We start from the raw sequence: 27,952 nt of genomic DNA, 5'->3' as shown, positions 1-27,952 counted from the left end.
TATCCAGAAGTCCTAAGTATTTAAGGTATTTATTACAGGATACGAAGGAAGAGAAAGAAAAATTTTGAAACTGATTATGAGAAGTGTCGATTTGATGTGCAAGTTAGTGGAGAAACTGAAAAAGAGATTTTGCTAGATTTTTATGTTAGGAATTGGTGTGGTCATGATAAGTTTGGCCATATAATTTTCAGTCCAATGTGAAGGTAAATAGAGAAGGAAAGAAGAATTGGCTGAGCATAAATGAGAAATTTTACGGAAGTGGATAAAGAATAATGATTAAAATTTAGGTAGGTGGGGCCTGCCCAGTGGTGCAGCGGTTAAGTGTGCACGTTCCGCTTCGGTGGCCCGGGGTTCGCCGGTTCGGGTCCCGGGTGCGGACATGGCACCGCTCATCAAGCCATGCTGTGGTAGGTGTTCCATGTGTAAAGTAGAGGAAGATGGGCATGGATGTTAGCTCAGGGCCAGTCTTCCTCAGCAAAAAGAGGAGGATTGGCAGATGTTAGCTCAGGGCTAATCTTCCTGGAAAAAAAAAAAAATTAGGTAGGTTGTAGATGAAGAAGTAGTAGAATTATTTATGATTCAATTGTAGGAAAGAGAATACCTTTTGAAGATGCTAAGAGAATACCTTGAAATGTGTAGTCTGATATGTTATTAAAAGAAAATGAGGCATATCTAGAGTATTTTTAGCTCTTTGCCTCCCCACAGTTTAGGTTAAAAGAAACACTCCAGCTAATAAGGTGTGGAATCACAAGGTATGAACATTTGTGTTTCATTTTAATTCATCCTAGACACGTTGAAAAACTTTGGGGGGTAGTTATTAGCAGCTTTATCTTTTTCTTAAAAAAGTGTCACTACAAATGGAAACCTTGTTTTTTTATCATTCAAAATTTGAGAAATATGAATATCTGCACATATGTTACATTAAATGATTCTCACCTTCTTATCCTCTTAATAGAGAGAAAAGGTTTGGTCATCAAAGATAAGTTGTCATGGACTGCTAATTTAGTTAAACAATGTTTATGTCTATGAAACATATTCAACAGATACTAAAACATCCATTTTCTAAGATAAAATTCTTTATAAAAGGTTTATGGATAAGGAGCTATATGAATAGAATATCTGTGTTTTTTAAATAATTAGACTCTAAACTTCCATTGGCTAATTGAAAAAAAAAAAGCAGAGGGGAGTATATCTGTGGTTTACTTAACAGAAAGTTGGCATCTGCAGAACTCAAAGTAGTGGTTTTTAAACTGGAACGTGCATCCAAATCACCTGAAGGGCTTATTTAAAATGTAGATTGCTAAGCTCCACCCCCTGCTGAGTTTCTGAATTATCAGAAGTGGAACTGGAGAATTTGCATTTCTAACTAGTTCCCAGATGGTGCTGATACTGTTTGCTGGTCCACCTGAAAACCAGTCACTTAGAAAATCCCCTCCCAAATTGCTGTGCCACACATGGTGATGTATGATAAATGTAAAATTCCACATATGAATGGGTGCTTTAATAAATGCTTTTGGTGATCATGAATACATAAAATTATCATTAGAAATTTAATATTTTGTTTCATTCAATATGTGCTTTTCATTTTAAGGATGAAACACTAGTACACTGTAGTCTAAATGAGCTAGAAGATGCAGCACTTACTTTTCCAGTCCTTTTCCAAGATGTCATTTATCAGGTAATTTAAAAAAATTTTTAACTTGATTTTTGGCTTGTTAGATAACATTCTGAACCAAGAAATCTTTCGTATGTTTGTGTATATATTTATTTATTTTTTGGTGAAGTTTAATGTTTTTTTTAATGGATTTCATCTATCTTTTAATGATTTATTAATGCAGAGTAGCATCCTGCTAAATATATACTTAAAACAGCATTAATTTGTTACAAAAAAAATGTGAACTTTTTTTACCCGGTGATCTCTGCTAGTTTCATAATCTGTTTGCCAGCAGGTGGAGGCAGGAGCACTGACATCATAGATCCCTAAGAAGAAATTGCCAGGTTAACACCTGGTGATTGTTTCCCCCCCCAAAATCCAATTAATATAAAGAAAACTCATTGCTTGTTGGTCATTTTTATTTCCTTTTGTAGTAATGTGGTCTGTAGATTGCAGTTTGGTAGATCTACTTTTTATTAATCACAGAATTCCAGGATACTCTTCTAGTTATTGCTTTACCTAGAAAAATTGGGTATAAGCATTTCTCCCTCATCTGTGTTGATGGACAGGTAACAGTGCAAAATAAAAATATCATTTACATTTCACTGTGAATTATGTGTGTTAGCCATAGTCTTTATGTTTGAGATTTTTCTGCCATAAAACTTGAATTAATTAATATATGTGAATACACTTTGAAAATTGCATAGTGCTTTTCTGTGGTGGTGGTTGTTATTTAATTAGCATTACCTTCCTACATACCATAGTTGTTGAAGGATTGAGAAAGGTCAAAATATCTGTTGTTTGTCAGGAGGAAGCCAACCCAAGGATTAACTAAATAAAGCCACAGAACATTTACCATGTGGTTGAGGAAAGGTGTTTATGGTTGTTTATGTGCTCTTAACAGGCAGTCAGAATGTGGGTATGGTTTTCTTGGCACACGATAGTTATCTCTTGGGAATCATAAAATTTCAGAGTTAAATAGAAGTTTGTGGTTCAGGGTCTGCTTTACCTTCTTTACCTTGTAGTGAGTTATAAGAGGGTTTATTTTAGCAGTTATTCTGAGTTTTAGTTTAACCTAGATAGGTATTGTAGGTATGGTAATATCTGAATACTGTGTTCATTTCTTTTTTATGTAAACTGACTTTAGTTCTGATATGTGATCAGAGGAGGAGCAAAATATACATGAAAGTAAAGGATTTTAAGATTTTTGTATTCCTTTTTAACTGGATATTATTTGGTTTATGGTAAATCTTTTTCTTTGTAAGACATTTTATGCCAAAGAGGTCGTTCTTGTTTAGTGTACTTCAAGAACAGGAGTCTTGTGGCAAATATAAGTAGTATAGCAATATCTTAGTTCTCTCTCTTTAGCTTGTTGACCTTGTTTTTAGTTCACAATTACGCTTAAAAACAATGGCTTTCAGGCTTTGAATTTGTAAAGGAAAGCTGTTATTTGAAAAATATAGATGAGATGACTTCTTAAGCTTCTAGATTTGACATTTATTTCTTGCAGATGGTTTTGGTCTGTTTATATAATTTTTAATAGCGAAAGAAACTTGGAAAGTAGATGAATTTGATTCTTTCCATTCATGAGCATTTCTTTTCAGTGTGACCGTAAAATTGAATTTTTTCTTACTGCTTTTACCATTTCTACTTTAATTCTCTTCCTTATAAAGTGCTTATTATTTTCATGTGGATCTGGATAGTTGTCTTATTTTGAATAAAAGGCTTCTAGCAGTGCATATGACTAATACTTATTAAAATTTTATATGTACTGCATCTACCTCTGGAATTCAAAGAACTTTTCCTATATATTCTGAATTACACTTTCTGAACCTGAAAAATAAATTATGTAGCCTAAATGAGGAGCAATGAGCAGGAAGTTTGGATCTTACAAGTTATAGAGATGATTGTATTTTAATATTATGATTTAGTTACTACATCGTGTGTAGAGTTTAGTTTCTCTTCAGTAAATTTTTGAGGATGTCCATAGTTAACACTGGGTACAGTCCCTTGGATTTCTTGTTTTGGCATAGCCATTCTGTCTGCTTTTTTAAAAATAACTTTGAAGAAACCTTGGGTTAGGGTTCCCCCAGTTTCAGACCAGCAAGCTCCCTTTAAACAGGGAATGATGTCTTTTAAACTTTCAGTGGTGTTGTCTCCATCTACTGGCAAAGAAGAAATATACACAAAGGTCTGAGATGATCTAAGAGATTTTGGAGAAACCACATTATTAGGTAAGATGTAACTTACATATTTAACCACTACAATATAATGTGGCCCACTTTAAAGGTAGAATCCTGTAAAATACTGTATATACTCTTTTAAACAATAGTTTATTGAGTTGAAACTCACAACATAAAATTAACCATTTTTAAGTGAACAATTCTATGCACTTGTCTATGTACTTTTGAACATGTCCGTTCCATGGCATTTATGTATATACTCTTAAAAATAAAATGGTAATCTTAAGATAGGATCAAATTCTTCATCTGAATCAAAGCCAGATAAAATACCCTCTTGGGACTTTTTTTACTTTTGCTTTCTTTTTGTGATAAGGTTTTTATGGTTGACCTATACCTACTTTTAATTCTACTTGTTATTTATCTTTCTTTCAAAACAATTTAAAGTGTAAATTGTTTTATATCTATATTAATAATCGTCTATATCAGGGGTTGGCAAACTTTTTCCTGTAAAAGGTCAGTTGTTAATATTTTAGGTTTTGCAGTCTCTGTTGCAAACTACTTTTCTGCCATTGTAGCATGAAAGCAGTCATAGTACATAATCGAATAAGTGTGGCTGTCTCTTGATAAAACTTTACTTACAAAAATAAGTGACGGTCTGAATTTGGCCCATAGGCCGTAGTTTGCTGACCCTTGGTCTAGTAATTGTGAGAGTATATACAGTAAATTTACATATTCAGATTCTAAGTGGAAGTAAGTAATCAATTGTTCATCAAAATTCTTGTTAATATATAGAGAAATTTTAAATTAGTCCACTGTAATCTGGTTGTGGGCTTTCTTAGTTTTTTTCAGATGAAAATTTGAGGGAAATTTAAGGTGGCCACCACTCACATTTAAAGATTGCCTGACTTCATGTATATATACTCTTCTTTTGATTGATAAGTAGGACTCAGCTTAGTTAATGCAAGCTTTAGAATTTATGAGCAGGTAGATTATTCAACCTTTAATATGGTACCTTGAGTGTATTTAAATTCCATTTTTCTAGGGGATAAAAAAACCTAAAAGATCCAACTCAAGTTAAAATTTAATGTACGTTACTACTGACACCATATGGAGAAAAAGTCATTTGAAAGAAGAACTGAGTTTTTAAATTGAGAGTATGGCACTCACAAAGGCAAAGTATATAGATTTTTATTTGAATGGGTCTTTTTTTTCCCCTTAAATTGGCAGTTTTTCCATAAATTGTTTTACACTTAGTTATTGGGAAATGCATTTATTCATAGAATGGTACAAATGCATTTGATATCTAGAAAAACAAGTGCATGATAAGTTCCAATGCACATGTTTAATCTTTATATTTAGCTTATATTGACACATTGTCAGGAAATCCATCTCGTGGTGTTACTCAGTTAAGAGGTCTCCACTGTATTTAGTTTCTGTTCCTGCAGATCCACCAATTCAAGACTCTAGGTCATCTCACTCCCTCTTCCATCCAGAAGATGACTGCTATCCACAAGCAGGACTGAATCAAAAGACAGATTTTTCACTTAGCTCTTGAGCTGAACCACCTCCTCAATGACCTTCCTCTATCTCCATCAAGAACTGGAGCTCAGTTTTTTGAAGATGTAATAGCGCTACTCAGCCCAAACGTGGCTAATTGAAGACAAAAAGAAGATGCCTCATATGTTTCACCACAGTGCAGCCAAACGTAACTGTGTTGTCCAACTCCTCATTCTGTAAAGTATGGCAGGGGCATCTGATTTTTGACTCTGTTCACCAATAAGACTTTAGCCAGTCAGTGGCTTTCTGAAGATAAGTAAAATCAACAAACTTTGGGTCAGCTGTCCTGAAATCAGATTGTGGTAAGCACTCAAGGAGAGATAGGATCCTATAGGGAGCTACTTGCTAAAGGATGCTTTTGTTTTATTAGTAAAGGTTGCTCTTACGGGAAAAGTTGGGGGGAGAAGGTGGGTGGGACACCCCATGATTAGCAAAGCTCAGCCTCTTCCCCAATATTATAGTTTGTTTGTTTTCTTGGGAACCTTACAGCCTAGGATAATTTTCATAAGGATTTCAAATATTTTATATCAGAGAACAAGAGAAGCAGAGAGTAAGCGGCTTCTTTCTCCTCTCTACAGTTTTTCCTAGAAAATTCAGCATTATTTTTGCTTCCTGAAGAAAAATATCAATCGTTTAAATGAGGAGTTTTCTAATAAATACCTAATCAAGCTTTTCCTTCTCTCAAGCTCTGACTTAAATTGATAGGAAACAAGAGGCAATTAGTTTTGACCTTCATAAAGCATAATTTTGTTGTACAAAAGTACAGTGTATTTTTGTGCCTTAAATACAACATTTGGGGTTGTGAACACTTAGTATTGAGGATAAAAGTAATATTTTAGCTGGTAGGGAACAATATTTCAATAATTAATTCTAAGTAAATTTTAAAAATAATTTTAAAGTAACTTTCCTATCCTTATTAGTAAGAATAGTCAGTCATTGGTACTGATTTTTTCATCATGATTATCCATTTTTAATTTTAGGTTAAAAAAAAGAAAGATAACTAAAACCTATAGTTGTCTACTTCTCAAAGATAAAATGTATTTCATGGGGAATTCTTTGTAAAAGTATCTTAGCAATTCATTAAGAAAATACATGGAAAGTTCTTGTTCACTAGCTAAAAATGTTCTGCAAATTTAGGAGAGGCAACAGTTAATTACTAAGCATATTAAATTGGAGGCTTCAAAGTTTAGAATTTGTTTTTAAAGGCAGCATTTTTGTTTTACTAAAATGGCCCCTTCTTTTGCTTTTAAAATGACTAAATTTTATTTTAATATAAACGTATCAATAGTTTATATATATACGCAAGTATATGTACATACACGTTTAAATAAAAAATATATATAATGGCCAGTTTTTACTTGAAAATTGTGCTTCATTACTAACTTTTAATATACCATCTGTATGAATGCCTTAAGCTTCCCTTTATCCCACTTGGACTCTCTAAGAAATTCCTTTTCAATTTTTTTTTAATTTAATACAGTATAAGGTTTTGCAGAGTTTTTAGTTTGGAGATTTTTGTTTGTTTTTATTGGTTCTGATGTTTTAGTATTTACCTATTCATCCTCAGATTGATCCACCTACCAGTACTTTATCCCTAGCAGCCATCTACCTCTTATTGGAACTGTGTGAAGCAAAAGATGACTGTAAAATCACCCTATGGGTTATGAAGTTGAGGCCTCCACAGGGCCTACTTGAGCAACCCTCTTTCTATGGAGAAGGTTTGGGTTTTGTCTCTATCCTCCGGTATTGGTGCTAAGAAAATGTTAACTAAGTTAAATAGCTAAGCTATCAACTGATGCAACTCATTATTATCTTCCCTCTTCTAAAAGTGTAGATTGTAGCCTTGGAGCTTTCTCTTTGAGTTGAGGTTGCCTATTTCTGTCCCATAGTCAGACTCGTTCCTGCTATTCTCCCTATGACTGATTACTTTTAAGTAGTAAGGTGGATAGTAATAACTATTGGCAGTCTCAGTGTGCCAGGCACTGTTCTAGGTGCTTTACCTGTATTAACTTGTTTAATCCTCACAACAACCCTATGAGGTAGGTACTGTTATTATACCCATTTTATAGGTGAGAAAACTGAAGTGTATAGAAGGGCTAAAAAAAAATTGGCAGAGCCACTTTGTACACCTGTGGTATCTACTAATGGTAAGATTCTTCAGTTATCTGTAGCATCTCAGTTTTCACATTCCCCAGTATTGTTAGTTTTCTACTGCTTTAAATCTTTACTGCTGACTAAATAAATAGCATTCACCAATCTTTTTATTTAAGGGTGCCAAATTCTTAAGTGGGTGAGTCCCATTGAACTTACTATTTTTTAACCTACAACAATGTAGCAATAAGTTCAAAGGATAGCATGGAAAAACTATTAAAGATGTTTCTTTTTGAATATGTTAGAGTCTTTTATCTGTGCTTAAAACCATTTAGAATAATTTTTCCTAAAAAGATTCACATGTAAGAACTTTTTTTTCTTAATCACTTGCCCACAAATTGAAACTGCTTATCTTTGGATGTTTTCTTTCCTCCTTTTTTTGGGTCATGCTGTTAAAGTTTTCTATATTAGATAAAGGTTTGGTAAACTAATAGAAATTACTCAGTGTATATAACTTGACATTGCATACTTAGACATGAATTTGAATTTAGACCAACCTTATCACAAAATATTTATAATCAATTTATAACTGGATATTTTAAGGACTACTTCTATCAAATCTAGTCCTGTTAAACCATTTATGGCCTATTCGGACTATCTATATACACAATTATAGGACATTCTCATTGTCTTAATACCAAAGAAAGTATAGGCTAACAGGTATTGTTCATATCAAGTAATGTTAATGTACTGTTAATGTAATGTTATTTTTCTGTTATTTATTCATTGCTTTTCTGTATAAAATTTAAATTTTGTTAAAATCCGTCCACAACAGATTATGAAAGATTAGTTCCATTATCACTGTTTTGCAGATATTATTCTAGTAGATTTTATTTTAAAAGTTTTACATAATGTACATATTCATAAATCCCTATCTTGGGGTAAGAATAGTCAATCTTATTTAAGACATGTCTTGGGGCAAGCCCAGTGACCTAGTGGTTAAGTTCACTGCTCCGCTTCAGAGGCCCAGGGTTTCGCCGGTTGGGATCCTGGGCACGGACATGGCACCGCTCATCAGGCCATGTTGAGGCTGAGTCCCACATGCCACAACTGGAAGGACCCACAACTAAAAAAAATACACAATTATATACTGGGGGGATTTGGGGAGAAAAAGCAGAAAAAAAAAAAGATTGGCAACAGTTGTTAGCTCAAGTGCCAAGCTTAAAAAAGAAAAAAGAGACATATCTTTGGGTATGATATTTTTATATAATAATTGTTTCTTATTACAACCTTATGCATTATTTTTCAGTTTTTTAATTTTTTCAAAATATATTTAGGTTAGTGATAGAAGATTAAAACTATTTGTAGCATAGATAGAAGAATTGCTATATATTCGGAGGAGTGTACGTATACCAGACTGAAATGAAAATTACATTTGTAAGACTACATGGTTTTGAAGAGTTGCATGTTTGCAGAAGGATGGTTGGTGAAATATTAAGTAGAGAAAGAATGCAGAAAATAGGAAGGAGGCAGCTCAGTACAAGAATCTTTATTATGAGAAAGAAGAAAAATGGAGTTAAGGGCATCTGTGGAATAGATTTGGAAGCATGCTTATGTGTGCATCTGTATGTTTGTGTATCTCTGTGACCTAACACAGTAAGTGATTATACTCTCAGTATATTAAGCATACAGTTGTTCTTTATTTGTTTCCTACTGGACAATACTTGGTGCTTCTTGACTTCTATATATTTTTGCTTTAATATATCCATCCAAATGACTTAGACCCTGCTGGCCTTATAGTTCTATTTTTGTTTCTGAGATTTTTCCTTTGCAGCACATGGCAGTCCCCTATGTGGTCGTAACCCCATCCCTGCTCACTGTTACTTTGTACCTTTCTACATTCTTTTTTTCACTAACCACCTCAGTTTCTGCCTGTGTCTCTTAATTTTGAAACACCTTCTTGTTCTAATGGTGAATCTGTTCTGAGGATAGGAACTTTTACAGTCAACATTTATTCTGTTCTGATGGTAAGGAAACACTCCAGCAATACATTCTCCCATCTTCAGTGCCACTTTTCATCCTCAGTAAACAAGTATATTTTGAAAGTAATGTCAGATTTTAAGATGTAAAAATTTAAATTTAGTCAAACTTGTAGACTGCATAATGAAGTTATAGTTTTGACATGATATGGCAGTCACTCTCTAAGAAGTTGGAAAATGTCACCTTTGTACAGTGTTCCACTTATTATACTTGGATAATATTGTTGAAATAGAAGTATTCCTCTACAATGGAAGTGTGTTGTGTTCAGAGGAAACAAATGCCAAATAACAGAGGTCCTGCTTATCTTAATTTACAATATGGAGCAAGAGGTAACAGGGATATTGAAAACAAATGAAAATATACATATGCAAAAGAGAAACAGTTTTAGTTATTAAAAGCATGTAAGTGATAAACCTTCTTAGCAACAAACAAAAGGCTCCTATTCATAGTTTATCATCCTCCTTAAGATGAGATAATTGAAAAAAAAGTATTGGCAGAATTGGTTGTTTTTTTCTTAACCATCACAAATCTATTTTGAAAAGACCCATAGTTAATAAAAAATGATTTTGCCAGTTAACATAGTAATATATCTAAAATCTATCAGTTACTTGGATTACTAAACAAATAAAGTGTGTGTGGTTTTTCAGCCAAGGCCACAAACTATACCAAATGTTTTAGAATGAAGATGTTAAAATTAATTAGAAGAGCAACTCTAGTTAAAACTTCTGTACCTCATCCTAAATGATAGTGATTGGATACTGAGGATTTGATTATTTTTATTTGCTAGGGGTAGGTAGGAGTATGTGGCTTACTTTATTTTTGATTAGTCAAGAAATCGAGATAAAATGCCTGACTAATAGGATTAAAAACAAGTTAAACTTTTATCATTCTAGCCTGGAGGTGGGGATAGAGTGATATTATTAGCATATTAATAGTTGTTCAAAATTTGTCTTCCACAAGTGATCACTTAAGGCAATTCAGTAGTTGCCCTTGTGTAGTCATGTAGGCTTGCCTTTCTTTATTTTGTCCATATTGCTTAACTTCAGGCAATTCTATTTCATTTACTCAACAGGTTTTTTTATCAAGTACATACTATCTATTTGGCACTGTCTTATGCCCTTTGGGCTTTGGAAATTATAGGTTGGTAATACATAGTCCCTACCTCCTAGAATCCTTTGCCTGATTTCCTTGTTCTACCATAAAACATTCCCAGAACAAAATTTTTATCATGAGGGCATTTTTGTGTAGATGTGTGTTGACGACAGAATTAAACTCCATGAAGCCTTGATTTTGAATTTGTTTTCACAAGTTTTTTAAAAAAATCTGAATCCAGTGGAATCTAGTACATAGGTGTTGTGTAAATATTTGTTTGAGGTTAATAATCACTTTTGAATTCATTCATTCACAAAATGAGTACAATTTAAAGGAGTCAAAATATTTTGTAAATGGGTGTTAGTAGCTGCTCATGGCTTATATTTCTGTGCTTTTTGAATATTGGAATATATTACAAGAGCCATATTAAAAGTAGGCAAGAAGCAGACACGGAAATAGGAAAATAATGTATATAAGGCAGTTCTTTGCGTATTGTAGTCTTTCCTGATATTGCCAGTAAGTTTTGATAACTGATATGTTTGACTATTATATTTTCAATCTCAAGTAGCCCAGTAGTGCTAATTTAGATGCCACATCTGAATCAGTAAATATAGAACAAGATTGATTTTTGAAAAATTCCACTTATTTAAACCCACCAATCCAGACATCTATTTCTTGAACACTATTTAATAGAAATTTAAAATAAAGGTATTCTTAGCAGGTGATTGTTGAGAAGAAATTCTAGTAATTATTGAGGAAGGTCATTGAGACAGGTCAGCTAGAGGTGGACACAGAGCCTGCCTAATAATTGGATGGATGCTGCCTGGCTGGAAGATGGAGCTGATTGGTGGATCAAAATCTCAGAGGGAAACCTTCCATTTTTAGTTTAAATGTTTACTAAAATTATATTCTACAAAGTACTGTTACATTGTATGCTTGCTATTTAACTATTAAAAAGTGAAATGATCACCAATGATTATTATTACCCTACTAGAAAATTGTTTTAAGTGATTTTTGGTATGTGAAATACATTTGGTTGAGTGGTACTTATTAGTAAACTTTTGTATTACTTTAAAATATGAACTTTTTAATTATAATATTTCCAAAGTTAGAACATAGTATAGCTTATAAATAAGTTGTCTCTATTTTATATTTTTATTTGCTGAGGGCTGTCTTTGTATTTCTTCAGGTTTATGTGAGATTAAGACCATTCTTCAGGGAATTCCTGGAACGAATGTCTCAGATGTATGAGGTAAACATGCTTAAACTACTTACATAAGTATTTTTATTTTATTCAATATAGTACCCATATTTAGATCATGTATAATGATTACTTCTTTTCCCCTGAATTTGTAGATCATTCTTTTTACTGCTTCTAAGAAGGTGTATGCAGACAAGTTACTGAACATACTAGACCCTAAAAAGCAACTGGTCAGGTAAATTTAATTAAGAAATAGTGAAAATGTCTGTCACACTGATCTATGAAATTACTATGATTCTATTTAATTTTGAGGGCCATTTTCAGTTGGCTGCATATATAGAGATTTGTTGTGTTGAATGGTGAAAATAAATGAATTTTTTAAGCCCCAGAACTCTTTAAGAGTTCCTAATGATATACCTCCAGACAGACGTTCTTTAAAGGATACAAGGATCAAATGTATTTATTCACTGTTACAGCTGTATCCTTACTTCTTTTGGGATTGGGGGGAGATTGGGGGGTATGTGGAATTTTTCACTGTGCATGATGTTTTCCTTATGTTTCTGAATTAATGCATGTTATGTCACCTTTTTAATGGCATAGAGAAATGAAAGTTTTAACAGAAAAGATCAAATTAAACTCTTTTGCTTTTTTCAAGAGCAAATTTATATTCCATGGAAAGAAAATATTACATGAATCTAATTGGAAATTGCAGTTTGTTTAGTCACTCAGGTTATCCTGATCTGGACTCAGTTCCTTGTGTGTGTCCTCAGCCAGCAGATGCAGTGTGTTCTTAGTTAGGTGGAAGTGCCTTGGGTAATTTTAAAACAGTTTGAAAATTAGTTCCATTATTTCTGTCAGTGGAAGTGAGATATTAAGACTGCAGTATCTTGCTGCATCCTCTAAGATCTGGGATTTAATCTTTGAGTCTTTGAACAAGAGCTAAGAGAGATGCCACAAAAGGCTCATACAAGCTTTAACAGCTGAATATTCATTTTCTTGAGTGCTTTCTCCCATATAATCTTAGTGAAAATCCTAAACTTAATTTCTACTATTAATAGTACTGTTATTATTGAGTGGTTGCAACTGTGCTGAAAGGCTTTTCCTAATGTCCATGTTTGGGAAATTTTTTTCCTTCTAAATTGAACTGTGATTTTTTGTTTTTTAATCTAAAGAATCAAAATTTCTCCTTTTAGTCAGCTTCCATTTTATCTTTCATATAAGCAAGCTTCAGATACACAAATGAAATGTTTTCTATTCTTAAAAGTATATTATAATTTATGCTCATTTTACCTAACTTTAACAAAAGTATACAAATTATTTTGCTTTTATAACTTCATTCATTCTGAAGATTTCTATTCAGCACCTCCAATATTCCAGGGAACAGTGGTGAGCAACATAACCCATTCCCTCTTGGAGTATAGTCATGTAATTATAATGTTACAAATTAACATCCCTTTTTTAAACTAGATTTATAAAATCTGCACATTTGGGAGTTCAAATTTGTTTTATCTAGTTGTGTTTTGAGAAACTTAAAGAAAACTTTTTGAACAGTATATTGAATTCATTATAGTGCTATAAGGAATTATCTGTTTTGGTGACAAAGTAGACTTAGAAATTCCTATGATTTCTGAATCTCATGAATCCAAATGCAAACATGACGACTGGCAAAAGTAGTTTCTTCCTGAAACTGCATATGCATGCGGTTGACCCTCAGATTCCTAAATAACTGGAAGGGGTTTAGTATAATTTAATTAAAGTAACCATTAGTATCCACATACATAATTCACTTATCTCCTGTCCTGGGTGAGTTTGCTGCTATTAGGGAAGAGGCAGCAATATGACTTGCATATACATGCTGTACCTGCCGCTCCAATTTCCTCATATCTAAATATTTATCCAAATAAAATATGGAATCTTATTTAGGACCAACCAGGTCTTAAATTCTTTTGTCCAGTCTTATTATTTCAAAGTAGGACTGTCTTTAAACCTTTCAGAGGTAGATGATCATTTAATTAAAATGTTCTTTATAATGAGCGGGGAAAGAACTGTTTCTACCACATTTTGTCTGGTTGTAAAATTCTTCCTCTTTGCCATCACCACTGGCACTGATAAGTTTAGGTGTTGTTGTTGTTAGAGCTATGACAGATTTTTTGGGTAGAAAATGCCCCTTTCTTGAAATTGCATAATTAGAAATGCAGGTATTAGTAGGCCCTAGCTCCTAAAAAATTGTTTAGTGGGATTAAGACACAAGGAAGCCAAACTACCAAATTATTCATGTATACAAATGGAGTATTTCAAGGTGGTCTGTACAATTATTAGTAATATTCAGAGACTAATAGTTTGAGTGCTAAATGGAGATTATATAATATTTATAGTATATAAGTATTATTATAAAACTTTTAATAGCTTTTTAAAATAATATAGCATTTTTCAATTTAGTATCATTGGTGAAACATCAGTTTACATTGGTAATATTTCAGTCTAAATTCATCATTTCATTCAATCCTTGTTTTTTCAAATGATCATATACACACTCACACTAAATTAAAAGAAAGATGGGTGTTTGAGAAATGTTGAAATGATGGAATGTTTTGGCCTTTGCACCTTTTCTCAAAAACTATGAGAAACTAAAAACATTTTTTAAAATGCCAACACGGAAACATTCCTTCTTACATTTTTTATTCTGGCATGTACAGGGATAGGGAGGCTGTGTGGTCTTCTGGTTAGAGCAAAGGACTGGGAGCCAGGAGGATCCTGGGTTCCATTGCGGGGCTAACCACTGACTTACTGTGTGACCTTGGGCAAGTCACTTGACCTCCTTGTGCCTCAGTCAACCATCTGGAAAATTGGTTAAAAAGCAGGACCTCGCTGACAACCAGATGCTGCATCTGAACTGAGCTTTCCTGGGTAAATAAATTATAAAAACAATTTACAGAGTTTTTAATCCCTCTTTATAATTTACTATAACGTTTTGGGATAAACCTAAGTTCTTTAAGGCATGGTAATATTTGGTTGTAAGATTTCAATAATGGCTAAGAACTTTTATAGTAAAACGATAGCCCCAAACTTAGGCCCACATTTATATTTGAATTTCCTCTGTGAGAGAAAATAAGGCTTAATGTGTGAAGCCTGTGGTGTGTGTATGTGAATATGTTTCAGTATGTGTTGTACTTTTTAGAGATTTTTATTTTTTTTAGTTAATTTGTTTTTATTTTTATGTTTAGGCACCGGCTTTTCCGTGAACATTGTGTTTGTGTACAAGGAAACTATATAAAGGACTTAAATATCCTTGGAAGAGATCTTTCAAAAACTATAATAATTGACAACTCACCACAAGCCTTTGCATATCAGGTAGGAAAATGGTTGCTAAAAAAACTCAGATTAGGAAAAAAAAATACAATGAGGACAAATGCTGCCAAACAGAATATGAGGGAGAACAGAATTTTCATTGATGGAATTCCCGTTTAGTGTCATCTTTTAGAATTAGAAATGCCAAGTTGGTATATTTGTGGAAAACTTCTCTTTTAAATGAAGTACAACATAAAGAAAAATCTGAGTAGTAAATCTGAATAAGAAAGGACGAAGATATACATCATTTAGTAGCATTCTTACCATTAAATAAATAATTGTAAATATGTTTGAAAATTATATATAGCTAAACCATGTTCTTCTGTTCTGTTTGACATTCTGAAATATTTTCTTAGACTATTTTGTCAATATGTATGTACCTTTTGTCGATGATTGTTTGAAACATAACTTCAACTAGAGATGAGCCATCCTTGCAAGATATATTTTACATTATGAATATGTTCATGTGCTATGATTTTTCTTCACAATAAATCAGTGCCGAATGGGGATGCTGGAAAGTGAGCTGGGTGTAGATGAAACAAGATTTGCCCTTCTGTGTTTCAAAATATCCATAATAAAAAGTTACAAAAAAAGAAAAGAGAAAAAACTGCATAAAGTGTTGAAGTATGTTCAAGTTAGGTCGCTACGTTTATTTGTTTGCATTTTGAGATAGGTTTTTAAGAATTTCTTCTTGGGCCCATATAAAATCATTTCAATTATTCACCGTCTCAAACATAGTGCTCTGTGCAAATGTTAGGATAAAGATATTTTATCCGAGAGATTATTTACTATAGAACAAATATGGTTTGCATTCTCGATTTTAGACTCCTCCTTCAATGGAATACCATTGAGTCAATTTGTTATGTTCCTATGTTTCAGGTTATCCTAATAGTTGTTGGGAATAAAACAATGAATGGCACATGGGCTCTGTGTAGAAGTATATGCTTTCTGATAGTTTTCTCTGTTTAGACTGGCAATACCCCTTCATTCACAATGCCTAGCATTGACTAATAGTAACTGTTTCTTGACTGAGTAAAGGAATGTTTTTAGTTATGTTAAGCAAAACTTCTTTTAATGGATCTTTCTTGTTGTTTAGTTTTATATAAACTAAGAAGAAATTATGCTGAAAAACCAATTAGTCTTCAATTTATTCCTTAACATCTCTCTCTTCCAATATTGAGTTGTCAAAGAATATATGACAAGCATAGATTCTGATGACATTCCTTTTCAAAAGAACTTATAGATCAATGTTTAGTTAAAAGTTACTTCTTTTTTAAGCTTTTCCAAAGTAGACAAATGTAAATAAAAAGAGGGTTTAGGGGCTGGCTGGTGGCTAAGTGGTTAAGTTCGCACACTCCGCTAGGGCGGCCCATTGTTTCACCGGTTCGAATCCTGGGCGTGGACATGGCACTGCTCATCAAGCCATGCTGAGGTGGTGTCCCACATGCCACAGCTAGAAGGACCCACAACTAAGAATATACAACTATGTACCGGGGGGCTTTGGGGAGAAAAAGGAAAAAAGTAAAATCATTAAAAAAAAAAAAGGTTTAATTACTTATTTATCCTTTTAGCTATCTAATGGAATCCCTATAGAAAGCTGGTTTATGGATAAAAATGACAATGAACTCCTAAAATTGATTCCATTTCTGGAGAAGCTTGTAGAACTGGTAAGTATATCTTATCATTTATCTTTTTGTGTTATGTTTTTGTTGCCCCAACTCTACTGAAGTAAATCTTTTAAATTGCTCAACTTAATGTGTACTGACTTTCTAAGTCAATGTGGTGGGAGATTAGGGCAGGTTGAAAAGGATTACAAGCATTTTCAAACCTTATACATTATATTAAAATTATGCTTATCAGTATTTAAAAATTTATAGGTTGAATGTTTTTTTTAATTGGGCTTCCTTTTACAAGTCACTAACTAGTTGTGTTAAATTGATTTCATTTTCTTTTCATAGTTGAGGTCTAGAATTAATGCTTGTGCTACTGAAACTTTATTCTGGGAGTTCTTTTTCCTATATCCATGGATTAATTTTAAAACTAATGTATAAATTAGAATTCGGGGCTTAACACTTTTACCTAACTTTTGGCTTGGCTTTCTATTGCATAATTGTTCTTAGAAAATTAAAACTTTAATGATAGTGCTTTTTAAAAATCTAAATTTAATTCTAAGTTAACTGCTTCTGTGTAGTATCTTTATATATAAGCAAACAAAATAATGTAAGTTGTAAAATAAGTAGTGATATATTTTCTCTGCAAAGTAAGAATGTTCATAATGTTATGAGGATCATATCTTTGAAATTATGTGGCTTTTAAAATGTCTTTTTTTTTTTTCACACAGAATGAAGATGTTCGACCTCACATCAGAGACAGATTTCGCTTGCATGATTTGCTGCCCCCAGATTAAGTACAAAGACTTGTCAAATCACTGAAGGGGGAGAGAATGCAGGACCCTTTTGGACTAAGACAAAAACATTGCCATTACTGTTGAAATTTTGCATTTTTGTACCCCGTCTTGCTTTTCTTATCTTTGGTGCCCAATAATAATCAAGGGTTACAGAAAGAGACTTTATCGCAGATTGAATACATACAGTAGGTAGGCTAAAACAGAAGAGTCTTTAGAACTAGTGCAACTCCAGTGAAATTTTTTTATGTACAGGACATCTGCAGTTTATAAAGAATTCTGTTTCTGCCACCAGCAGTTTGACCTGTAGTCACACAGGATTTTATGATAATAACAGAGATGAAAATGGACTTTTATTTTCTCTCTGTTTGGTGCTCTAAGTGGGTTTGTAGCCACTTTTCTGTTACTTTAAGATTCTCATTTCAACAGGAATGGCCAGTAAAAGTTGTTTTATTTTTCCTGTTAAGGTTTATAACCTTTTTACATTTTTGACCTGTATTAGATTAGAATTTCATTATGCATTCCTTTTAGTTGAGGCGCTTCATAGTTTTCTGGAAATAGTCAATTTTTAGTTTTTTATTATACATTTGAATGGCCGTTTTCCTGCTTTGTCTGCCTGCATATTGTATATTTGTTTAAAAATATTCTCTACTTTTAGTCCATGTAAGTTTCATTTAGAAAGACATGCATTTATATTTTGTTTCTGTAATATTCTACTGTAGGTGAAATCTTTTCAAAAATCAAGAGACTGGTTAGATAAGAATATATGAATGACTAATATTCAAAAGATTTAAACCATTGTGATGGCATGTGTTCCCAAATGGTAATATCTTGCAATGGCACACAGATTTAATGGATAAAGGTATACCTCAGACTTCACTGTGCTCACCAATCTTTGAGGAGAATGAGTTTGGTCACCTGCTGGGCTTGATTTGGTTACTGCTGCCTTTGGTTTTCTCCAGGAATGAAGTATTCAGCACAGTGACTCAGTATTTTTAGTTATTTTGCATGGGCTGGTAGTACCTCTGTTATGCTCTCGGTTACAATCAATTTAAAACTCTGTGTAACAGTCTTGGTACCTTACAGTAGCTATGCATAATCCTGTGGCACAGTAAACTCCCAAGCCACCAATGCAGTCAATATGCTCTCATAGTGGTTTTCTATGCTATATGAAAATAGTCTTCAAGCCTTGGTTCTCTAATGCAGCTACCACAAGAGGTTGATATTTTTATAGTGGCGTGTAATCTCCTTTTCCGGAGGCTTTTTATGGAAGGTAGAATTTGTAAAAGTTAGTATGCTTTGCCTCTCAACTGCATTAACATGCCACAGGCTCAGACTGTTTTTGTGTAAAGGATGTCAAAGAACGGCACTTTTTCTAAAGAGAAGTTTGATATTTTGTATGCTTGTTAAGAAAGTACAGTATTGGAAATTAAAGGTGGACAACTGATAATTGAGGAGTATGTCACTTAATTTTTTATGTATATTACCTGTTTACTTGTACAACTTATTGTACAAATTACATGCAGCTTCATTTTCAAATGAATCCTTAAAATAAGGAAATCTTTTTAGGAAAACATTTAATTTTTGTATTTTTGATTTTAAAGGCATGAGTTATGTCAATTTTCAGTGTATTAATGAAGATTTTAACTTTTCATCAGGTTGAGTGTTTTCTTACTATATTATCTGTTGTGTATGTAGTTAGCATATTGTGTCACTGAACTGTTTAAAAATCTAGCATGTAGAGCAAGCCTGTTTTGTGGAAGATCCTTATTCATTAAAAAATAATCATGGCAGATTTTCTGCAAAAAAAAGCAAAAGCATTTGCAATTCAGAATACTGGGGTTTTTTTGTTTGTTTTTGTTTTAATTTAAAGAAAGGTATTTTGCTTGCAGGAAAAAATACTACAGATTCATTTTAGTGAGAATCTTTGAAATGTATTTATCTTTAGGGCATCTGGGCATCTTTATGCTGTTTGTCTTCTGTCTTTCTTGAAATAAAATGTACATACGTTACCTTTACATATGCTCTTGCTCAAAATTGTGAACCTAGTTACATTTCTCCTTGTTCCCTTTTTATGCTCAAACAGCAAAACCCAAAACCTATACGAGATTTAAACTTTCAGCGTACATGATAATTGCTGAAAGCTTTTCTGATTAAGTAAATACAGTCTCAAAGGGCTTTCCCGTAACTTATAGGGAAATGTAAGCACCTATACTATTGTGCCTGTGGGCACTTTAAATAAACATCAACTTTTAATCATCTTTTATTAATGGTAAAGCTGTTTTCAGTCCCATGCTAGGAGAGTTATTTTAAGTTGACTGACAAATGAATCAAGCGTAACAAGATTTTGAAAAGAAAGAAACTAAGGGAAATTTAATATGACCTGGGAAAATTTCTTGAGGCCAATTTAATTTGTTGTTAATGTAGAATTTAAAATAATTTATAAAGAGACAATTATCCAGCTTCCTTCCACCTTAGTATGTTTTATCTCCTCATTATCCCTTCTTTTCTTTATCTGTTGGTAGATGTCATCTTAAACACTTCCATTTAGTAAAGCGGAAGTGTCTGTTTTATGAATTGAGATGTGCCCAGTCCCTTCAGTTCACACAGGAAACATGAACTCTTAAGAACTGAGTGTAGTAAATGCAGGAAGGAGGATACCTAAGACACAGCAAAAGGGACCTATATACACATTATAACTCTAAAGTACATATTACAATTGTGATTTTCCATAAATGTCTGACTTTTAAGACATTCTTTTAAATATTTGTATTATTGTTAGGATGTTTTAATCAGTTATGTTTTTTAATTCCATGTAATATATGTAGCCCTAATCAGATTTATATCACCATATTTCTCCTTGGGTCTTAAAAAGAGAGTGGATAACAATTTGAAAGCATAAATTGTTTTATATTAGCTAGTATGTATATTTATTTACCTGATGGCTTTATCTCATTTCCCAAAATTTTGGGGGGGTTTGTTGAAAGCATTGTAACTTCTATAAATTGCTATTTTCTTGTAATTGTCAGTGAAAATGGATGTGTACATTGTTTTTTTATACTACTCTGGTTTTTCTGGTTTGCTTTTGGGTTTTTTTTTTTTAGGGTTAATCATAGAATGGTTAAAAAAAAGTTACCTTTGGCCAATGACTTCTTCAGCTAGATATTACTTTCATTCGACCTTCTAAAGAAGTTTGTTTTTCATTGTTTTGTTCAACTTGCCTGAAAAACAGAGACTTCATCTCATCATTGAAGAAAGCATTTTATTATTCCTACAAATCTTTACAGCGAGCACAGAATTCTTCATAAGGACCAGATCTCTTCCACGTCTTGTGTCAATCACATAAAGCTGAAATGTAAAGGACACTGAAGCCTTCATTTAATTGTACTAACATGATGGTGTTATATACTACATCATTAGCTAGTTAAGGTTTTCTGACTTGACTTCTCTTTGTCTTCCTAGGTATTTATTTGTTATCTCTTATAATCTTGTGTATCTAAATTAACTTAGTTAATAGTTACCAACTGAATAACTATGCCAAGCAACTAGGAAAGAATGTTTATTTTATTTCCCCTTATAGGGGAAGAGTGGACTGGGAACAAAAATGTATGGGCCAAAAGGCCTTAGGTTGTCATTCATTCACTTTCTTATTCCTCTCATGAGCTATATTTGAGTATAGTATTTTTTCAGTGCTGATGTGCTTGATTATGTCATTACTTTTCATGTCTTCCCCTGAGTTGAGAGCCTGCTAGGAACCTGTATAAAATACATTTTAAATTTCAGAATAAGAACCACAAAACTCAGTATCTTATATTTAAATGCTACTTAAATTATTATTGGAATCCAAGTCTCACTCACTAGGATACATTTTTATAAAATGTTTCTGTGTATCTTGAATTGAAATTACTTGCCCAGAGGCAAGAGTTCTGGGGATATAATGTGTTTTGAGAAATTTTTAAAAGGGGAATAAAAGAACAAGTTTATACTTAGTTACTTTATGGTTTTGATATTAGTTAGTATTTTAAAATACATCAGGGGTTCCCAAACCTGACTGTTCATTAGAATTACTCTGAGGAGCTTTTGAAATACAGATTCCCGAGGCTTAGCCCCTGCAAAATTCTCTCACTGTGTCTGGAGTGGGGCCTGAGAGTTCTGTGTCTTTTAAAAGCTCTCCAAGTGATTCTAATAGCCAGGTTTGGGAAATCACTGTTTTAAATGATGTGACAGCGGTTTGAGAGTAGGCAACAAAATAAAAGTTTACCAGACATCTCTTTGTGGTAGAGTTTTCTTTTTCTTTTTTTAAACTGGGACCAGATTTCACAGAACTTATTCAAGATACATGGAGGAATAATAAAGAAGATTGAGGCTACTGCTCATTATCATTCTTAACTTTCATACTTTTTAAGAGATTGCATTTCTAGCACTTGGAATAGCTGATCATATACACAGCTGAAGGACATATCCCTGAATGAGACCATTATATATATTAACTGTAAAATATTTCACTATTTTTTTATTTTATAAATCTTTGTAGAAATAAGCAATGAAATACTACGTTCGTCTTTTGAAATGGGATTTTTCAAGGCAGTGTCCTTTTTGCATTAAGGTAGGGGGGAGTTAATATTCTCTCTGCCTTTTTCCACATGAATCAATATAAAGTCCTGGACATTTAAAAATCTCAATTTAGTTTCTACTTATTTACTATGCAGTATAGCCGTGAACAAGTAATGTAGATTTAGTTTTCTCATCTTCAAATGCCCTGATCACCCTACCTCACAGGGTTGTTGTGGGGATAAATAAAACTTTTATGGAAGAACTTTTCTTTGATGATATTTTATCAGCCATTAGAAACAATATAATATCAATAAGATTTTTATAGTGCTTTTTTTGTTTACAAGTATGTAGTTTTTTCACATTACTTTCCCTTTTGATGATCTTCAGGACATCTGTAAGGAACATCGAGTATATTACAGATAAGGAAACTGAGGCTCGGAGAGGGCTGTAGCCCAAGACCTCACAGCTCTTCTGGGAGACTTGAGTTCAGGTATCACTACAACATGCTATTTCCCAAGGCCTTGGCATTCTTGTCTAGTCATGTTTGCATGTAAATACAAAGCTTTCTCAAGTTTATAAATCAACTTAGCCAACAAAATTTTCTTAAAAAGGAATATAGAAACTTGATTCAAAAATTTGTGGTACATATTAGGCTCTAGAGTTCTTTTTTTTTTTAATTGAGTTAACGATAGGTTACAATCTTGTGAAATTTCAGTTGTACATTATTGTCTGTCAGTCGTGTTGTAGGTGCAACCCTTCACCCTTTGTGTCCACCCCGCATCCCTTTCCCCTGGTAGCCACTAATCTGTTCTCTTTGTCCACATGTTTAAATTCCTCATATGAGTGGAGTCATACAGAGATTGTCCTTCTGTATCTGGCTTATTCACTTAACATAATTCCCTGAAGGTCCATCCATGTTGTTGCAAGTGAGGTCCTAGAGTTTTAACGATCCAATTTTAAACTGGAAGAAAATACCAAATTCTAAGTGTACCCCTTTATTTTACAGATAAGGAAATGTATCTAGAAAAGTGTCTTCCCAAGATCACAGAGCTAGGATTAGAATCTAGGTCTCTTAATTACAATTACTGAATGACTTTAGGAGGAATAATAGTCTTAATTTCTGGAATTACTGTGTGCAGAAGTGAAATAAAACATTTGAATGATACCAGAAAAAAGGAGGGGTTAGTTTTGAAAAGTAGAGATAAAATAGCAAGAAAGAACCAGATTATGGTGAGCTAAATGAGGCATTTATACTTGATGTAACAGGCTAATAATAACTTGAACCAGTATAACTACAAAATAGCACTCTGGTCCCACCCAATCTCCGTGATGAGACTTTTTTCTCAAGCTTTATTGAGTCAAATTGATGTATAACATTGTGTAAGTTTAAGGTGTATGATGTGATATGATGTATATATTATGAAATGTTTAGCACAATAAGGTTAGTTAACACATCCTTCATCTCACATTCATTACCATTTTTGTTACAGTGAAAACATTTAAGATCTCATAACTTTCAAGTATAGGATACAGTATTCTTAATTATAATCACCATGCTGTACGTTAGATCCCTGGAACATTAGATCCTCATACAACTGGAAGTCTGTACCCTTTGAGTAACATCTCTTCATTCTCCCCCAGCCCCAGCCCCTGGCTGTGATGAAACTTTTGATTACTATTTTCCCTAAGTTCCAAAGGAGTTTAATGCCCAGACAGGTTTGAGAATCACTGCAGTAGGCCTTTAGAGAGAAATGACTGGATTTCAGGTGAACAGTTGACTTGGGAGAATGGTTAATGAAAGGAGCATAAAGTTCAGAGGCAAAAGACTGGAATTCAAGTCCTTGATAACTCATTCACTTACTAGACAAAGCAGTTCTCTGGGCCTCAGTTTGTTCATCTGTAAAATGAACCAAAGCTTTACCTTCCAGAATTATAAAGATGAAACATGTCAAAGCATGTTATAAACTATATACAGTACAAATAACTACAGGATGGAAATGTTCAAGCAGCTAATAGTTCTCTTGAGGGTATGTTGAGAGAGAGGGTTTGGGGAGAAGTCTGAAGCTAGAGGGCAGGAATTGACAGTAGAATCAGGGTATTGTAATATCACAGATGTCAGGGAGAGTCTTTAAGAAAGATGAGCAGTAAGGTGTATTCAAATGAAGACTGGAAAAGTGATAATGGAGAGATTACCTTTGACTAAGAACATATTTGATGAAAATATGCTGAGTGTTAAGGAAGAAATGGGTGATGAAGAGTGAGTGTTGAATAGCTTGAGATGTCTGGTAAGAAATTGGGGTAGCAGGCTCATATAAAGGATTTGCCAAGTAGAAGTCTTAGTATTGGATGAACCAAATAAGTGGAGCTGTTGGCTGCCATACGATGAGCTTTAATGTTGTTTGATATATAGCAATATTTGTTGAAGGTAGCTAAAAGTAGCCCTCTTGATGACATTGCCTTACTATGTGTTAGTATGTCACGCTCTGCAAATGGCAGAAGAAAGCAAAGCTGACACTGCCCTCAAGCTTACAGTCTAGTGGTAGAGACTGACGTTAATTACTCTTGGGAAAAGTGTCACAATGGAGAAGAATGGCTTTGAGCATGCAAATAACACAGTCTACTCTGGAAGTCAGACTTGAGTTGGCTGAAGAATTAAGTTGAGATCTGTAGAATATTTATGGAAAGAATATAAAGCCAGGCTCAGGTGAGGGGGTGGGGGGGGATGGTAAAAATCTAGCAAAGGAGTAAATGATTAAATTTATCTTAAAAAGATCACTTTGGATGCTGCATTGGGCATAGAGTTGGGGCAGCGGGAGACCAGTAAGAGAGTTATATGGAAGTTGACCTAATTCTCCACACATTGTATTCCCTTTCTCCAAGACAACAAACAGCTAATGCATTGAGCACTAGCATCATAATGGACAATCCGAGGTCAAGAGACTGGTAAAGTCCGAGGGAGTATAGCTTGTCCAGTCTACTGACAGGTGTAGAAAGGCACCTCAGGATTTTATGGCACCGTACAAAAGTAAGTATGGAAAAATGTATAGGAGTTGAGTGGAGACATGCCATTTCACATCTCGTAAGATTCTTGGGTAAGCTTTTTTTGGGGAGAGGGAGGTTAAAATGGGAAAAGTCGTTCAATTAGTTGTTTCTATATCAAATCATATAAATTAACTTTTTATATATGTAATGAATCAGTGATTTTGGTACTGTAAGTGAGGGTTTTTCTTTTTGTTTTTTTGGTGTGTGTGGTGAGGGAGATTGGCCCTGAGCTAATGTCTGTTGCCAATCTTCCCTTTTTGTTGCTTGAGGAAGATTGTTGCTGAGCTAAGATCTGTGCCAATCTTCCTCTGTTTTTGTATGTGGGTCTACCCACAGCATGGCTTGATGAGCAGTGTTAGGTCTAGGCCCAGGATCCAAACCCCCGGCCACCAAAGCAGAGCATGCAAACTTAACCACTATGCCACTGGGCCATACTGGTGTGGAAAGAGCATTGTAGACAGAAAGTACAGCAAGTACAAAGTCCAAAAATAGGAAAAGGCTTAGTAGGCCCTGTACAAGAGGGCTGGTAGCAGTGAAGTTAATGAAAGAGAATGGCATAAGGGGGTTGGTGGGAGGAGGCAGGAGTCAGACTATAGGGTCTTGTAGGCCATAGTAAGGAGTTGGATTTTACCCTAAAAATAACAAGCCGCTAAAGGGATTTCACCTGAGAGGAAGGGTGTCACGATCTGATTTACATTTTTAAATTAAAAAACTGCCTAGTGTGTAGTGAATGGATTGTGGAGAGGGAAGGGTGGAAGCAGGAAAACAAATTGGGAGGTAATAGTAGAAAAGTCTAGAGAAAACTTGGATTGAGGTGGTAGCAAGAGACATGACGTAATTAAATGAATTCAAGATTAATATTGGTAGTAAATCACAGAACTTGCTGAAGGATTGAATTTAGAGGGTGAGAGAGAGGAAGAAAGCAAGGAGAGCTCCCAGCTTTTTGACTTGAGCACCTATAGACGGCTGTCACCACCAGTCAATCTCCAAAGGCATTATCTTCTAGGTACTTCTCCCTTCCCTTCCTCCTCCATATCCAGTCAGTCACTGTAGTAGTCAGGATTATCCGGAGAAAAAGAACCAACAGGATGTGTATAGAGAGAAAGAGACTTATTTTAAGGATTTGGTTTGCAGGATTGTGGGATCTGGCAAGTCCAAAAGCTGCAGGGCAGGCCAGCAGGCTGGAGACCCAGGGAAGAGCTGATGCTGCAGAGTCCAAAGGCAGTCTGGAGGTAGAATTCCTTTTTCCTCAGTATGTTTTCTCAAGGCCTTCAACTGATTGGGTGAGACCCATCCACATTAGGGAGGGTAATCTGCTTCACTCAAAGTCTACTATTTAACTGTTAATTGCATACAACAAATACATTTGCAGCAACAACTAGACTAGTATTTGACCAAAAACTGGGTACCATGGCCTAGCCAAGTTGACACACAAAATTAACCAGCACAGTCACTAAATTCTGTAGATTTTGACCCTTAAATATTTCTCAGATTGGTTCATTCCTTTCTGTGGCCATTGCCTTACTTTTAGGCTTGTGTTCTTGTCATTTAATTAATTCATAAAATATTTACTTATGTATTAGATACTGTGCCAAATAGTGGAGATACAACTGTGAATAAAAGATAGATTGTGTGGGGCCAGCCCGGTGGTGCAGCAGTTAAGTTTGCATGTTCTGCTTCGGCGGCCTGGGGTTCGCTGGTTTGGATCCTGGGTGTGGACATGGCACCGCTTGGCAAGCCATGCTGCGGCAGGCGTCCCACATATAAAGTAGAGGAAGATGGGCACAGATGTTAGCTCAGAGCCAGTCTTCCTCAGCAAAAAGAGGAGGATTGGCAGCAGATATTAGCTGACGGCTAATCTTCCTCAAAAAAAAAAAAAAAAAAAGATTGTGACTGTGTCCTAAGGACCTTACATTCCAGTCTTTCCCTGCCCTCTGTCTTGCCTCGTTCCAATCCATCATTATAAATGGATGCCTGTATATCATTGCCTCTCACACTTTAATATGCAAAGTTTCATCTGAGGATCTTGTTAAAAGGCAGATTCTGATTCAGTAGGTCTGGGACGTGGCCTGAGATTCTGTATTTCTAACAAGCTCCCAAGGTGTTGCTGCTGATGGAGAACAAACTGAGTAACTGGGCTGTAGTCTCTCTCTTTTTTTTTTTTTTTGGTGAGGAAGATTGTCCCTGAGCTAACATATGTTGCCAATCTTCCTCTATTTTGTATGCGGGACTCTGCCACAGCATGGCTTGAGGAGTGGTGTGCGGGTGCGGGCCTGGATCAGAACCCCAAAGTGGGCCGCTGAAGCCGACGGCAGAACTTAACCACTATGCCATCAGCCCACCCCTAGAATATCTCTTGAAAGACCATCTTGATGAAATGTGTATTTGTAGACTCTCTGAAAAGATACACAAGAAATGGGGAACAATGGTTGCTGCTAGAAAGAACAGAATGGCTGATAATCGTCTATACCCTTTTATAACTTGAATGTTGTGCCGAGTACATATTCGTAAGTAAATTAAAATATCTGAAACTGCTCTCTTAAAACCCTGCAGCGCAGCCCAGTGGCCCAAAGGGCAGAGTGCAGCTTAGCCCATCGTAAGCCCTACATTATGGTCAGTTTACCTGCTCCGTTTATCTGGATTGGGCCACTCTCAGGTGAGGGACCATATGCGTTCTTTTCATGGGAAATGCACTAATTTCACTTGGTCATTCAAACTCCAATTTCTGCAGCGCTTACCTCAAGAAGCTTTTCATGCATCCTCCCGCTCCTCCCGCCGTTAATATT

At 34.5% G+C, this 27,952-nt stretch overlaps 1 protein-coding gene and 2 long non-coding RNA genes across 6 annotated transcripts in view; 2 read left to right on the top strand and 1 right to left on the bottom strand.

The window, feature by feature from the left end:
- CTDSPL2 (CTD small phosphatase like 2) overlaps nt 1-22,386 on the top strand; it is an 89,582-nt gene extending 67,196 nt beyond the window's left edge. For all 3 annotated transcript variants that reach the window (XM_008531242.2, XM_008531243.2, XM_070581819.1), the window contains exons 8-13: nt 1,592-1,678; nt 11,807-11,869; nt 11,974-12,053; nt 15,043-15,169; nt 16,738-16,833; nt 17,508-22,386. In XM_008531242.2, coding sequence (XP_008529464.1) covers nt 1,592-1,678; nt 11,807-11,869; nt 11,974-12,053; nt 15,043-15,169; nt 16,738-16,833; nt 17,508-17,573 — 519 coding nt within the window. In that variant the 3' untranslated portion in view covers nt 17,574-22,386. The remainder of the gene's footprint in view (nt 1-1,591; nt 1,679-11,806; nt 11,870-11,973; nt 12,054-15,042; nt 15,170-16,737; nt 16,834-17,507) is intronic.
- LOC139076909 (uncharacterized) lies at nt 10-20,792 on the bottom strand. The gene is made up of 2 exons (XR_011528940.1): nt 20,707-20,792; nt 10-519 (listed from the first exon to the last, which is right to left on the bottom strand). It is a non-coding gene; the product is annotated as an uncharacterized lncRNA (long non-coding RNA).
- A 125-nt stretch (nt 22,387-22,511) lies between the features above and the next one.
- On the top strand, nt 22,512-27,822 carry LOC139076910 (uncharacterized). 2 transcript variants are annotated; one of them, XR_011528941.1, is made up of 4 exons: nt 22,512-22,614; nt 25,005-25,149; nt 26,301-26,398; nt 27,720-27,822. It is a non-coding gene; the product is annotated as an uncharacterized lncRNA (long non-coding RNA). The 2 variants fall into 2 exon arrangements; XR_011528942.1 differs by lacking the exon at nt 22,512-22,614 and adding an exon at nt 24,749-24,828.
- The last annotated feature ends 130 nt before the right edge of the window (nt 27,823-27,952 follow it).

This window comes from Equus przewalskii, chromosome 1 (genome assembly GCF_037783145.1).
Source record: "Equus przewalskii isolate Varuska chromosome 1, EquPr2, whole genome shotgun sequence".
Classification (NCBI taxonomy): Eukaryota; Metazoa; Chordata; class Mammalia; order Perissodactyla; family Equidae; genus Equus; species Equus przewalskii.
Note: the sequence above shows the minus strand (reverse complement) of the source record. Positions and strands in the feature narration are given on the sequence as shown.